At 44.7% G+C, this 13,562-nt stretch overlaps 1 protein-coding gene across 4 annotated transcripts in view; it reads right to left on the reverse strand.

The window, feature by feature from the left end:
• Positions 1-13,562, reverse strand: part of vti1a (vesicle transport through interaction with t-SNAREs 1A) — a 109,001-nt gene that overhangs the window by 29,627 nt on the left and 65,812 nt on the right. For 2 of the 4 annotated variants that reach the window (XM_061756005.1, XM_061756003.1), the window contains 2 exons: positions 5,398-5,468; positions 3,655-3,716 (listed from right to left, as the gene is read on the reverse strand). In XM_061756005.1, coding sequence (XP_061611989.1) covers positions 3,655-3,716; positions 5,398-5,468 — 133 coding nt within the window. Of the gene's footprint in view, positions 1-3,643; positions 3,717-5,397; positions 5,469-13,562 lie in introns of all 4 variants that reach the window. The other 2 variants (XM_061756007.1, XM_061756006.1) reach the window with 1 other exon arrangement.

The raw sequence follows: 13,562 nt of genomic DNA on the forward strand, positions 1-13,562 counted from the left end.
GAGGATAAAGAAGCGTCTGTTCTCCGGACATCACCTGACAAGCTGCGTCAATAAAAGCGTAAGCTCCGTTCTCCCATGTTTGCATTGTCCAAAAATCAAGTCCTGCACTTTAGTCACACGTGCCTTACATCAATGAAATCAATTTGGCTTTAATATAACAGCACAAATGGTACATTACTGGGCGTATTATAATAGAATATATTGTACAAGGAGACGTCGGTCACTCAGTCAACTGCACTAATAATGAGTCATTCTTCGCAGAGGATAAAGAATAGATGCTTGGGAGTATGTGAGTGGGAGTTTTAGAAGCCGAAGTAACTAAAACAACGTAAAGTAAATCCCCTCGAGGTCCTTTTTCAGACAAAGCCGCTGCAATTTGGAGATCAGTGTTTAGGCTAATTGGCTTTTCTTGAACCCTGACAACTCGCTTAATGAGTGTCTAATTGTTCCTCAGCCGTGGTGACAACTGGTCGACCGACGCGACACTTGGACATGAGGTGCGAGGGGAAACATGCCTACGAGGACACAACAACAAAAACATGTCCCTGACCTCGTCATGACCCTCCAGCACGTGAACGCGGACTCATTCCGTTTCTGTAAGCTCTCGACATTTTATCCTTTTGCACAGGAACGAGGAACAGAAATTACTTTTTCTATTCCCGAATGTGACAAGTCAGAAATGAATCAAACTTAGCTGGAACGGATTAATGGCATTTCCATTCATTTCAAAGGGGAAGTCGATTTGAAATACGTGCATCATCACGGAGCAAATTACAATCGGTCGATCTGCGTTCCTACCCTCACCTATGGTCAATAGCTCTGGGTCGTGACCGAAAGAACAAGATCCCGGATTCAAGCGGCCGAAATGAGTTTCCTCCGTAGGGTGTCCAGGCTCTCCCTTAGAGATAGTGCGAGAAGCTCGGTCATCCGGGAGGGGCTCAGAGTCGAGCCGCTGCTCCTCCGCATTGAGAGGAGCCAGATAAGGTAGCTCGGCTGATTAGCTGAGGTGTTCCGGGCACATCCCACCGGGAGGAGACCCCGGGGACGAACCGGGACACGCCGGAGAGACTACGTCTCTCGGCTGGCCCGGGAACGCCTCGGGATCTCCTCGGAAGAGCCGGAGGAAGTGGCTGGGGAGAGGGAAGTCTGGGCTTCCCTGCTGAGGCTGCTGCCCCCGCGACCCGACCTCGGATAAGCGGTAGAAAATGGATGTGTGGATGGAAGTCAAAGCACCACGGTTTCAATCAAAAGGCGAAGGGCAAATGAGTCGTACTTTTCCGAGATCTGACACTTTCCATTTGCAAGGCAAGTTTTGTTTTATTCAAATTGTGACAACACAATCCAAATATTTGAGCGGCGGTGGGGCTGGGGGTGGCGGGGTGGGGTGGGGTGATGTTAGCGGGCGCGCTCATAAATCCTGGTTTGAGCTGTGCGTTAAGGCGGCTCGCACTCGACGGGTGCTTGCTGGGACGCTACGTCTTATTAAGTCTTCCCGTTAGGTGACAGCTGAACTTTAACATTAATATGATAATATTGAAATAAGGGTGTTATTTACTTACCGGAGGGGACGGGATGATGAATGATTGTTGGACAGTTATGGGTGACTGACCGCCCCCTAAGGCCCCCCCACCCCGCTGGCAATCTCCCTCCTCTTGTCGTAATCAAACGTGCCAAAATGGAGACATATGCAGAAATATCGGTTACAGTCACCCTGCCCTCTCTTGTAGCCCCCAACTCCCCCCCCCGCCACCCCGAGCCCAAATTGTCTACGGGCACTGAAGCATCTATTTCAATTGGCACTTCCTTCCCGGCCCCCCGATTTTACATTTAGGCGCTGTCATTTACATATTAGTCTTAATCAAAATCCACAGTGGGGCGACAGCGACGACGACGGGGGTGGGGGGGACAAGAAAGAGGGAGCGGGGAAACAAAACCGTGGCGTCGCGGTTCAGGGGGCTGGCACTTTATGAAATGGAGATGTGATTGAACACTCGTGTGTGTGTGTGTGTGTAGACACGGGTGGCGCAGCAAGGAGTACTGAATTATTTGTGTTTGAATTGTGCGTTTGATGGCGACAGCAGCAGAATACACAGAGGCAGGCAAAGTCAAACTTTTATCTACATCGGGCATCATCGTATATGTACCAGGAAGTCGCTCAACAACACAATTTGGGTTCCAACACAGCTTTTCCTAATGGTTGGAAACAATAGGCGCCAGGGTATTACCGGGCGGTGGACGGGGAGTCACTACCGCTGACGCGAATAGAAAAGGATGACAACAAATTATTGGGCCTCATTCACTAATAAACATGTTGTACACGCAAAATCACAATCAAAATCATGAGCCAATTTCTTCTCCTCACCGTGCGTATGTTAACGAATCAGAATCCATTTTAATTGGCGGGCCTCGCGAGCTGCAATCTGCATAAACCACGCCTCTATTTCCCTCCGTTTGATGCATCAAAACGAGATCGGCGAGGAGGTTTGAAGTTGCGAGAGATGGCCCCGAAAATTCTAATGAGACTTTTCACAACGGCAGAAATTGAGGTTATCGTGTCAGCGGTGCAGGCGAAGAAAACGACACTTTTTCGAAGCCTTTCCGCTGGGGTGTCGATGACAAACTGAAAAGTCACCTGAGGTGAAGAAAAAGGGATTTGATATTAAGGTGGATGCAAAGAAAAGCATATGGGACCAGAGGAAAAAAGAAGGAAACCTGAAGGAGGACAACGACCACTCGCTCTTAGGCCACAGGATGAGCAATTGGCTGCTAGGATAGAAAAGTCAGCCATCTCCAGCGTATGTGAACGTGCCAGCTCAGCAGCACGCTATCCATTTCAGCGTCAAAAGAAGCCGTCTGTGTCAGTAATCCGAGACACAGAAAAGTCCATTCATGAGTCACTCCCTCAATGATCATCTTCACTATGTCTGAATTTCCACCATGTCTATTTTGGAATCAACTTACCTGTTGAAATGTAAATTGCACTGGGCTTTCCGTCTCCCTTCCGAGCAATTTAGGTCACGCGACATCTTCCGTTCGACTGACATGTCAGACATTCAAACTACGGCAGCAGAGAATGACGCTAACATCAACATTCAAGCCATTTACTGTGTTTCCTCAATCATTTATATGGTCTCTATAAGCCGTATTTTTCACTGAAACATATCCCTCACGATAAACGGGTTCACTGTACTTTAGTGATGTTACAAAGCAACAGAATGTGTCTTCCGTGCAACAAAATGAACACCATAAAGTGCAAATGTGCGACGATGGACCCAATGAATGCATCCCCTGGACAGCCAAATACCCAAAATAACGATGCTTTTATAATTGTACTCCGTTTGAATGAAAGTTATCTGGAAGATAAGTCGACTCTTGTGATTTCAAAGCAATATTCATCCGAATCCGCTGCATAAGGGAGCTGTTTTAAATCCCTTGGAAAATTTGTATTCCTTTGATTCCAGAATAAAAGATGGACACGCTTTGAACAGGCGGAATTCGCACTTTTTAAGAAGGGACATTTTTCGGATTATTTGGTCGCTAATGTTCAGGGTTCATAGCCACTGACCGAAAGAGAAACCTGGGATTATCCAGGTGCGATGTGTTTACGAGCCGTTTCAAGTGGCACACCGGTAGAGTTTCGTACCTGCCGCTTACCTTCTCAGCATGCCGGTGAGGATGCGAGAGCTCTTGCCCAGGTTGGCGTCCGTTTCTCGCAGCTGGAAGGACACAAGTGGGGGAAAAGTTAACGCGATTTTAGATCCTGGACCAGTTGCTGCGTTCACACCTGTCCAACTAAACCACATGAGTTAATTACAATTGACTACATTATTATTTTTTTTTTTTTTTGTGTGAGTGACTTCCAATTACAGACTATATGATATTTTTGCAAGGGCTTGCTTCTTTTACCTTGAGTTGAGACAACTATTTTGTACCACAAAAGCAAAACAATAAGCACCACATCCCGCTGTGCATACTGTAGCACTTGACGTGGATGTGTGTGTGTGTATAGTGTGTTGTTTTGTGGCAGGACAGGGGGCACGGGGTTTCAAAACCTAAGAAATATTCATGCATCAAACATTTTGGTGGTTAAGTACTTCTTAAACGGCGTCCATTTATCTCCTGGCTTCTTTTTCCATTGCTTATGCCCCACGAACTGACTTTAAAGTCGTGCGTGCCTGTGTGTGTGTTTGTGTGAGTACAGTTGAGCAAAGACGACTCTCGGGAAGAAAGTAGAGAGAGAGAGAGGAAAAAGCAAAAGAAAGAGAGAAAGTAGCCTCAGTAGACACCGCGGAGCGTTTTGGAAAGGAGATGTTTGATTTCCTTTGAAAAGGCCTGAGCGAGGCCCACTGCCTTGTTTTTGTGATCCTTAAGCATTCTGCATTGAGGGGGCCGCCAGGGGTGGGGCGGCCCTTGCCGTGTTTGGGCTTCTCTTGCCTCCCTGCCTTATCGGTCTTGTCTGCCTGTCGGGCTAAGGATTTCGGCTCTTCCACGAGGGGAAAAGCTTCAGGTTAAAGTAGGACCGGGCGAGTCGTGGAGTTCTTGGGTCAAGCCAATTTGTTTGTTTTCAATAAAAAAAGCGGAAATATTTTCAGGTTTTTTTTGTTGTTGTTTTTTTTTGTGGCAAGAAAGGTGCCTTGTGGAAGACAAACGCACTGTACATTTTCAACGGCCCATTGAAAGTGATTTTTCCGGAATGTTGAGCCACTTCAATGGTGGAGAAGCATGAAAAAAAAAAAACACATTTTAATTGGATTTTCACTATAATTAAACTTTGTTTTTGTAAACAAAATGTTGTTTCAGTGAGTTATCTTTTTTTTTTTTAAACACTCGTTTTTATTTGACTTCATCAACGCAAATGTATTTTCAATTTTAGTTTTCGTCATTTCGTTCGTTTTCGATAACAATAATAACCTTGGTGAGCGCACGCCTGCCACCATTTCAGGTGCCTCTGATTAACCCCAAATACATTTCAGATGTTCTAGTAGGCTTTTGCTGACATCCACTTTGTTTTCCTAGTAGAAGCCTGAAGGTTTTGTCTTAAAATCACCTGCTTTTTGGAACTGTTCATAATTAATAAACAATGGGTAAACATTTTTTATTTACATTGTCAATCTGATTTTTGTGGATTATTTGAAGGCCATATCGCCCAGTTCTTGGTTAAGGCAGGGCAAATGATCTTGTGAAAGGATGATTCAACCACGTGCCACTTTGGACAGTGGTGTTTAAGCACACCAAACAAACTTATTCAAATAGACAGGAAATATGGATGACTAAAGGTAACACGCAAACACAAAACTGCGGGCGTGCCCGAGGCGACGCTGTGTCACGGGCGGTGCGCACACAAGCCGTGTTTGCCCACGTTTACGGCCTGGCCAACACTTTGCTGGCAAGACTCACCCTCTCTCTGGCCCTTTGGATCTTCTCACGGTCGGTGTGAAGGTTAGAGAGGATCTCTTGGCCCACTTGTTCTGCGGAACAACAAAGACGATGCGTCAGCGTGGGGGCCACAAGAACATGCGACCTCATTTTCGGGTTGCTTCTCCATTCTAGCAGTTGTCAAGCACTTTTGTGATACATTGGCAACTTGTTCCCGCAACTTGCAGCTCAGCTACCTGAGAATACCAACGGATCCTTCTATGGCAAATCCATGAAATGATAACTATCTCGAAAATAGTACAGTGCTCGAGGATAATAGAAGAAGTTTGCCAAGTAATTGTTTGTGAAAACCTATAACGCTGATGTAAACAGATGTAAAGTTCTGGGCTTCCACCTGGCCCCAAAACAAAAACAAAAAAACGCAAGGAAAACAAGTAAGGTAATGAGGAATATATTACATAATTTAAACAAAATTAACTGCCAATTAGAAATTTGAAAATTTTACTTAGCAAGACAAAAAAACCTAGCCGGCCTAAAAAAAAAAAAAAAAAACAACACACAGAGATGTCTTAAAACATGTTTATTTATACTAACAACAACTACAGAATTATGCTATTTCTTATTTTAATACCAATTTAAGTCTAACAGTAACATAATCTCAAAAGCAAGTCATAATACCATACGCACGGATGGAAGGAAGGCTTGACAGCTAGCTAGTGATCGACTATCTATCGATCTAGCTAGCTAGATAGACAGACAGACAGACAGATAGATAGCTAGATGGATAGATTGATACAGTAGACAGACAGACAGACAGTGATAGATAGATTCAACATTTGCCACGCTTTCATTTTTTATTTTTTTTTATAAACTGTCTTCTCCTTTCTCTCTTGAAATGGTTCTTGTCAGTTGCAGGTGCAAATGCATTAACGCGCAATTACAACAAACATCACCGACAAGGCACCTGACAAGCTCGTCAGTGGTCACTGTCAGTCTCCTGTCCCTTGGGTTGGATACACCAAAAAAGAAGACCCTCCCCACTCTTAAAAAAAAAAAAAAAAAAAACTTCCATCAATGTAGCTACAGCATTAGCGTTTAAAAATGGTGGAGGCGAGAGGATGAATCAGGAGGGGAGTGAAGAATCCTTGCACGGATCAAAGACGGGCTTTCAAGCGAACCAAACAAATGCTGGATAAACAACACAGTTGCTGACTGTATTACACTACACAGGTGCCGCACACCAAAGGGCCCACGGGCGCCTGTTTGGGAGGGGCGGGAAGGGGGGGGAAAAAACGGGGCTACATCTGCCAGCTAAACAAGAGAGTGCGACGGGGGGGGGGGGGGCTAGATGGCGTTGTCGGGAGGAGCGGTGAAAATGAGAAGACGCCGTCAAACGAATGACACCCATTCATCCCCAGAACCTTTTAGCTCCCCGACACTGTAAGTGACTCAAATGCGTCGCTTCCTGCCTTCATTAATTTCTAATCCGGGAGCAGACAGATTGAAGGATACCCAGATTAAACAGCGCAGTCAGACAGTCACATGTGACAAATAGGGCAGATTAAAAAGACTGAGCGCAGGTATTAATAACCATAACAGACCCCCCTTTCCTGTGTCCCGTCGCTATCGGAGCTTGAACAAGAGGAGGAACGGGAAGGCGGTGGTTAAAAAGACAAATAAGCACATCTATCCGTGTCTGTCAGGGCTGTGTTTTCTCTCCTAAATAAATGAGTGTGACAAGCACTGCAAGCAAGTAAGAAGGTGTCCCCCCCCCCCTCATCCAAGTAGATCATTGGAAAAGTTTGTGTAGAAAAGGAGGCCTTGAATCATGCCCGGGGTTAAGGTACGTTCTTATACATAAAGTCATGATTCTTGCGTTCACTATAGGTGAGATCCAACTTCTGTTGCTACAACTCTCGAGTGTTTTGTCAATAGGCTTCAGTTCACATAAGAATTAGGTAAGGCTACTTGCCAAATAAAGACCAGTTCTGAATTGAAGGTGTCAATTCCTGCTATAGGCTTAAGGTACAGTCAAGGATTTTGTGTTTACGATAACTTCTGTTACCGTATTTTGAATAGTTTTGTCAAATGGCTTCTTTTCAGAAGAGACCATTTGGATTTCTGACAAGTACGTAGTAAGAAGGCATTGCCGACTGAAGATGACATTAAGGTGTAAAATTCAAAAGGTATTTGGGGCGAAAATGTTAATGGTCGCCCTTGGAGAAAAAACAGCTCCTGTATTTGTCATGGAGGTTTTTTTTTTTTAGATTAAAATCTCATACAAACTCTCAACACAGTCGTGTCTTGACCTTGTCTGAGAGGAGATATTAGATAATGACCTCCCCAAAAGGAGATGTTTTTTTTTAATGGCTCGGTAAAGTCCCTTGCTGACTGACTAAGATGGTTTAATAACAGCTTGCTAACACTAATCCATGAAAATATCTCCTAGCTGCGTCATTACCAGTGTAAACGACGACTATCGGATTTAACACGCGTCATGTTCTGGCAGGTATCTACATTTCCATTCGTCTTAATTCAATGTTGTGGTCCGCAGACTTCATTAGTTGCTGGGAAGAACAACGATATATACTAAACACACACTCATTCATCATCAAGACCAGGGAGCCGGAGAGGAGAAATTCTTCAGCTCCTGCCCTCGACTTGTTGCTCGTTAGCCAGTCAAATATTCCCTGGCAGCTTAAACAGCTATTAACAATTTAAATAACCCCGGCGCAGAGGCCTTGCTCTGACTCACTCGCTAAAGATCGCCGGACCCCAAGGTCTATTTAACAAGCCCATTATTACATTACATTATGCTCCAGTTTAAATGGTTGCTCGGAGCGAGAACTACGGGAAAGAATTAGTCTGGAAAAGCCAAAGGCCTAAATTTAAGATTGCCAAAGGGGAAATCGTATCTGAATTAGCTTTTCCTCCCTATGAATTCAATCAACTTCTTTAAGGAATTGGCACAGCACAACCCTACGATAATTTCAGTGGTTCATAGTTTTGTTAACAATGAAGTGACGTGTCGTGGAACCTACATATACTGTACAGGGGGATCAAGCCCTGCCGCAAAGAGCGAAAATCCATCAGCAATCAAAATCAAATCGAAAAGGTTTGAAGTTACCTATAGATGCCACAAGATGGTGGCAAAGCACTTTTTTCTATTAGACAAGGCTGTGGCTTGAAGAACTGAAGCTCCTTCCCTCACCTCCAGATAAGATAGTCACAAAATGGCACCAAAGCAATATTTGTATATTAGACATGGCTATGGCTTGAGCACCTGGTTCAATTAGGGTTGGTATTTAAAAAGTCCTCGTCATCATGCTGTTCACATTTTGATATCATGAGACCGAGACGACACCAAACAGTTGATCAACAGTACCTCAGACAGAATGTTCTCAGAGGGTAGTGGCCACTGAGCTTAATGTCATCAGCTTTTTGCAACAGAGAGACTGGAAGAGTCACAGAAAGGCATAGAAGTTAGTTGCCGGGGAGGCACACAGAGGCAATATTGGATCATGAGAATTCAGGCAGTGTCAGGCAGACGTACGAACCACTCGGACACCGGGCTGCCAAAAGAAAGCTCAAACTCGCCGATGGCCAGCAGCTCCAGCCAAGAACTTAGAACTTCCTCAACTACGCGCGGACACATTTAATTGGACGCAACAACTTTTTTTTACAGGAGACTCCCTCTCTCTCTTTACCCGTGATGCCCTCCAACCCTCCACACACACACACGCGCACACACACACACACACACACATACTTTACTCCAGCAAACGGTCTATGGTGACCCCACGGGAGGGTTGAGGGGGCGGACGGAGGAACCCGGATACATTTTAGACCAATTTTTTTCCCCCCACACTGTTCTGTATTTCAGACAAAGCGGAGCAGTCGACTGCCAGCGACTCCCCGGTGCATACAGCTACCTGCCTTTGTACATTTCTTTCTTTTTTCTTTTTTTTTCGGGTGAGTAACAACTTCTACAACTGGCTGGTGGCACACTTTCATCACCTTTCATCAAAGTTGTACCCACACTGGGATGTATTTGTGATGCCGAGCCCACAGGCCATGAGCCTGGCGAGCTGAAGCGCTCCTCGTTTTTTCGCTCCGAATAAAGAGGTGCCAAGCGCACTGATCGCACGGGAAATATCACGCAAGATTAAGCGGAGAAACAACAAACTCCTATCCAAGTTAGTTAGGAGGTAGTAGATGCCGTATCTGACTTTACGATACCAAAAGTGTCGGGATCTCACACTTTGGGTTTTGGCTTAGGTTAATGGCTTCATGTAGAGTCTGGGGTTCGGGTTTCGCTAGGGTTATGGATTGCGTTTGAATTCTAATCAGGACTTTGGTTAGGTGTCGAATTAAGCTTTGGGTTGAAAAGGTTTAGCGTTTCAGTTAAGGTTAGAGCTTGGATTAGGGTTGGGTTAGGTCAAAGGGCGTGGCTCCATTTCATTTCGAACCAGGAGAAAGATGATGACCAGGGTACAGGCAAGATTGGGTCAAAGGGCAAGGTTCCAGGCGAGGGTTAAGTCTAGGGTTTTGGTTTGCTGTTTCAGTCAGGGTTAGGGGTTTGGGTAAGAACACATTTTCGCTGTATGTACACGTGACAGAAAAGGGAGCGCAAAGCACCCAACCCCAACCTACTCCAGGTGCGCAGTTTCTCCCCAACTAAATGTTTATATGAGCTGAATTTTGTAAGTAAAAGTACAAAATTAGACACGAGTCCAGGCCTGCTCTGGAAACGAACGTATTCTGGCTAAGGCAGCGCGTATCCCAGCCTATCCCAACTTAGCCTTTCCTCTCGTCGGAGGGCAGGCAAGGTGGATTTTGTGGGGGCTTTCTTCACTTGGCCAGGCTGTGTTTTATTCATCGGCGGTGCCCTGACCCCGCACGGCTCCTGTTCTGACAAATCACTTCTGATTAAGACAGATCTCCGTTAGTCAGCCACTCAACTTGGCCTATTCATCATTCTCGGTTCTCCTCCTACCACCCCCCCCTCGCCTCCGGCGACCCCTCCGCTATCCCTCGCTCCTCCGCCGCCGGATCGTTTGCCTGTCCGTCAGACCGAAGCGACGCGCGAGAGAGAAATTTCCGCCACCGCTTTAAACGGCTGATTATAATATTGGCGGGACTGTGAGGCGCGAGGCAGTCTTATGGGTGATAAGACGCCGGTTTAATGGGTATAAATGACCGGGCCGGCAGGAGAACAGCTGCTAATAGACGCATTTGTTTAAATATGAGCAAAGGTGCAGAGAATTGAAAGCTGCATTTGAGCACTGCCCCGTTTTCTCCCCCCTTTAAAGTCTCAAGACGTCAAATTGACATGTATTATTTAAGCTCCTCAAAGTCACTCTCATTCAGTTGGAAAGCAACTTCTTCTATTCCGGCATTTTCCTGGAGGCCCACTCATATTAATACCTTTACATTACACACAATATATACAAAAAATGCAATCGCCAAAGCAAATAAAAAACAAACAAAAAAAGCATTCATACGCAAAATGGTTTAGTGTGGTAAACAAATTCCTCACAATGTGCGCGGGCACGTGCCAACAGGCATTGTGTTTACACGTCCAACGAACACCATTAAATTAACCTGAACGCCAACCACCGCCGGTGGCAGAGGGCGGCGAGGCGGGAGGGGTGAGCGCGGAAAGTACGGGCTGCCGCGAGAACAAATTGCCTGGACTTAATCAAGCGGTCTTTACTCAAGCATCCGAATGAAAACTAATGGACTTTGGGTGCTTGGGTGCGACAAGGCGTGAGCTTTTTTTTTTTTTTTTTTCTGAGGTCGTCAATTAAAAAAACGACAATAAAAATTGAACAGACGGCTGGTCAGCCGATAGAGCCGAGCTGACTTATTAATTCTCTTTCCAGTGTTGAGAAAATGATTTTTTTTTTGATTAAACCCGCCGGAATTCGTAAAAAATGTATGAAGTGCAGAATTAAAAGTCACCTCCAAACCAAGTTTGCATTATTCAACATGCTGACATTTGTATCGCACTAAAATGTACGACCCCAAAAAAAGGAACAGTACACAATAGAATAATAAGTACTAGAAAATGAAACTAATTTGAGTCCATTAGCCACGGAGTACTGCAGCTGTTTAAAACGACCACCGTGACGCTGAACGACGGATTACGCTAATGATACAATGCCAGTAAAACAGGCGGAACTGCTAATTTGTCTCTATGTCATGGACATTCTGTCAGCATTTATGGATCGGCATAAAACATTAGCTACCAGAACTATTAACGTTCTACAAACACAACAAATTACAACTCGATCCGTTGAGATTTGACATGCAACATTTGGAGCTGTTCTTGTGAGATTTGGGGCATGTTTATTTTAAAACAGTCCGGTGTAAACCAGCTTCCAAATCTGCCAATGCGGATCAGATGCTGATTGTACCTGGTTTGACATTATTATATTTTCTAATGCTACATACTACGGCTGAAACGGTACTCGTATTCCGTTTTTTCGAGATGAAACAGTTACCAGACAGAACATTTTAGCGAAGGGACAAGGACTGATTTTTGTGACTCTAGCCACACGTCTACTCTGAAAACAAATGTGGTGCAGCTCAGCCTCTGGCTAGCAAACATCATAACGATAACGATATGCTTTTGGAAGTACGTTAAGCTTAATGACTCATTTGAAACCACATCAGTTTGTCAGTCTGCAATAGTACTTTCCTAAAAAGATGACAAAAGATGAATTTTCTTCCCTTACCGTACCCAAAGTGAACCGAACTGTCACCTTAAAACCACGGTACGTACGTAACCATGATTTCTTTTTTTCATAGCCCTCGCTCAAATAAAAAAAAAAACAACAAAAAAAAAAACTTTCACAACTCCCCTAAATTACGTAGCTACATCTCTCGACCGACATGGGCCGTGATTTTTAATACGGAACGTGCTGATAGGACGTGACGTGAACGGAGGCAAAAAGTTTCCCAATTTGTCGGAAAGTGGATCCGGCAAGTGATGTGTTCCCGGGAACTTGACGTTCATTTTGAACAGTTTAAGAGCGCTAATCATCGCATTACAGTTGATTAAAGGCTTCGAAGTCTTTAATCAAGAGAGTTGACGGGCAGATCAAAGAGCCTAACACAACATTTCTTGCCTTTTAATTATGTGTACAACAGCACACCTCGGGCACACTCCTTCCTGCCTGCCCATCCTCTCCAACTCCGCGAAAGGAGATCTAACGCTCCAAAAAAAAAAAAAAAGTTCATTACCCAATCAAATGGGAGACGGGTGAGAAAAATACATACACACACACACAGATGCGAGCTTTCAGGAATCATGATTAGGGAGGAGGTCTTCTGCAGTCTTCTCTATTACCATGTCCCGAATTGGAACACCTTAATTATCCTTGTCGAAAATGGGACGCGGCATCAAGCTCATTTGCATGTTTTGACAAGGCCTGACAGAGAGCCGCCTCTCAGCGTTTTTTTTCTTCAGAGTCCTCCGAGTGTCTTTACCTCAATGACTGCTGATTACAGGCCCCTCGCCGCTAAGTGAATTAAATAGCTTGTTAAACGCGCCCGCTTGGACCCGCCCACCCGCCTTCCTCTGAGCAAGTGAAGTCCACATGAAGTAGCCTCTGAATAATAAATACATTTAAAAAAAAGCGACGAGACGACGGAACAACTTCCAAAAGTTTACGATGTTTTCGTCCAGCTGTTGGCTGTCTTCGGAAGATTTGATCTCAACTCCGACTGATGAACGTGAAAGTGTTAATATTCGCGTTAGGGTTTGGTATAGGGTCAGCCGCAGTCATGGCTAGCCATATGCTTTTGGCGCTACGTTAAACCTGTCGACTCGTTTCAAACTTGTTTCAGTTGCCTGCATTGTTACTTTGAGTGGAGTTCCTAAAAAGAAGACAAGCTATTGATATCACATTTGACCCAAAAAAATAAAATAAAGTCAAGTTATTGGTGTCGAACTATCCTAAAAAGAAGACAAACTACTGATGTTGCGCTTTCTTAAAAAGCAGACAAACTATTGAGGTTTCACTTGTTTGGAAGTTCCCAAAGGTCCGACAGATTTGGCCACCCGTCCAACTGGATTTGTACCGGGAGAACCTGTAAGGTTGAGCGCAGTCCGTTACATTCATGAATCGCGTTTTCATTCATTTCAATGGGGAAAGATGATTTGAGAACCAAGCATTTTG

This window comes from Phyllopteryx taeniolatus, chromosome 19 (genome assembly GCF_024500385.1).
Source record: "Phyllopteryx taeniolatus isolate TA_2022b chromosome 19, UOR_Ptae_1.2, whole genome shotgun sequence".
In the NCBI taxonomy this organism is placed as follows: domain Eukaryota; kingdom Metazoa; phylum Chordata; class Actinopteri; order Syngnathiformes; family Syngnathidae; genus Phyllopteryx; species Phyllopteryx taeniolatus.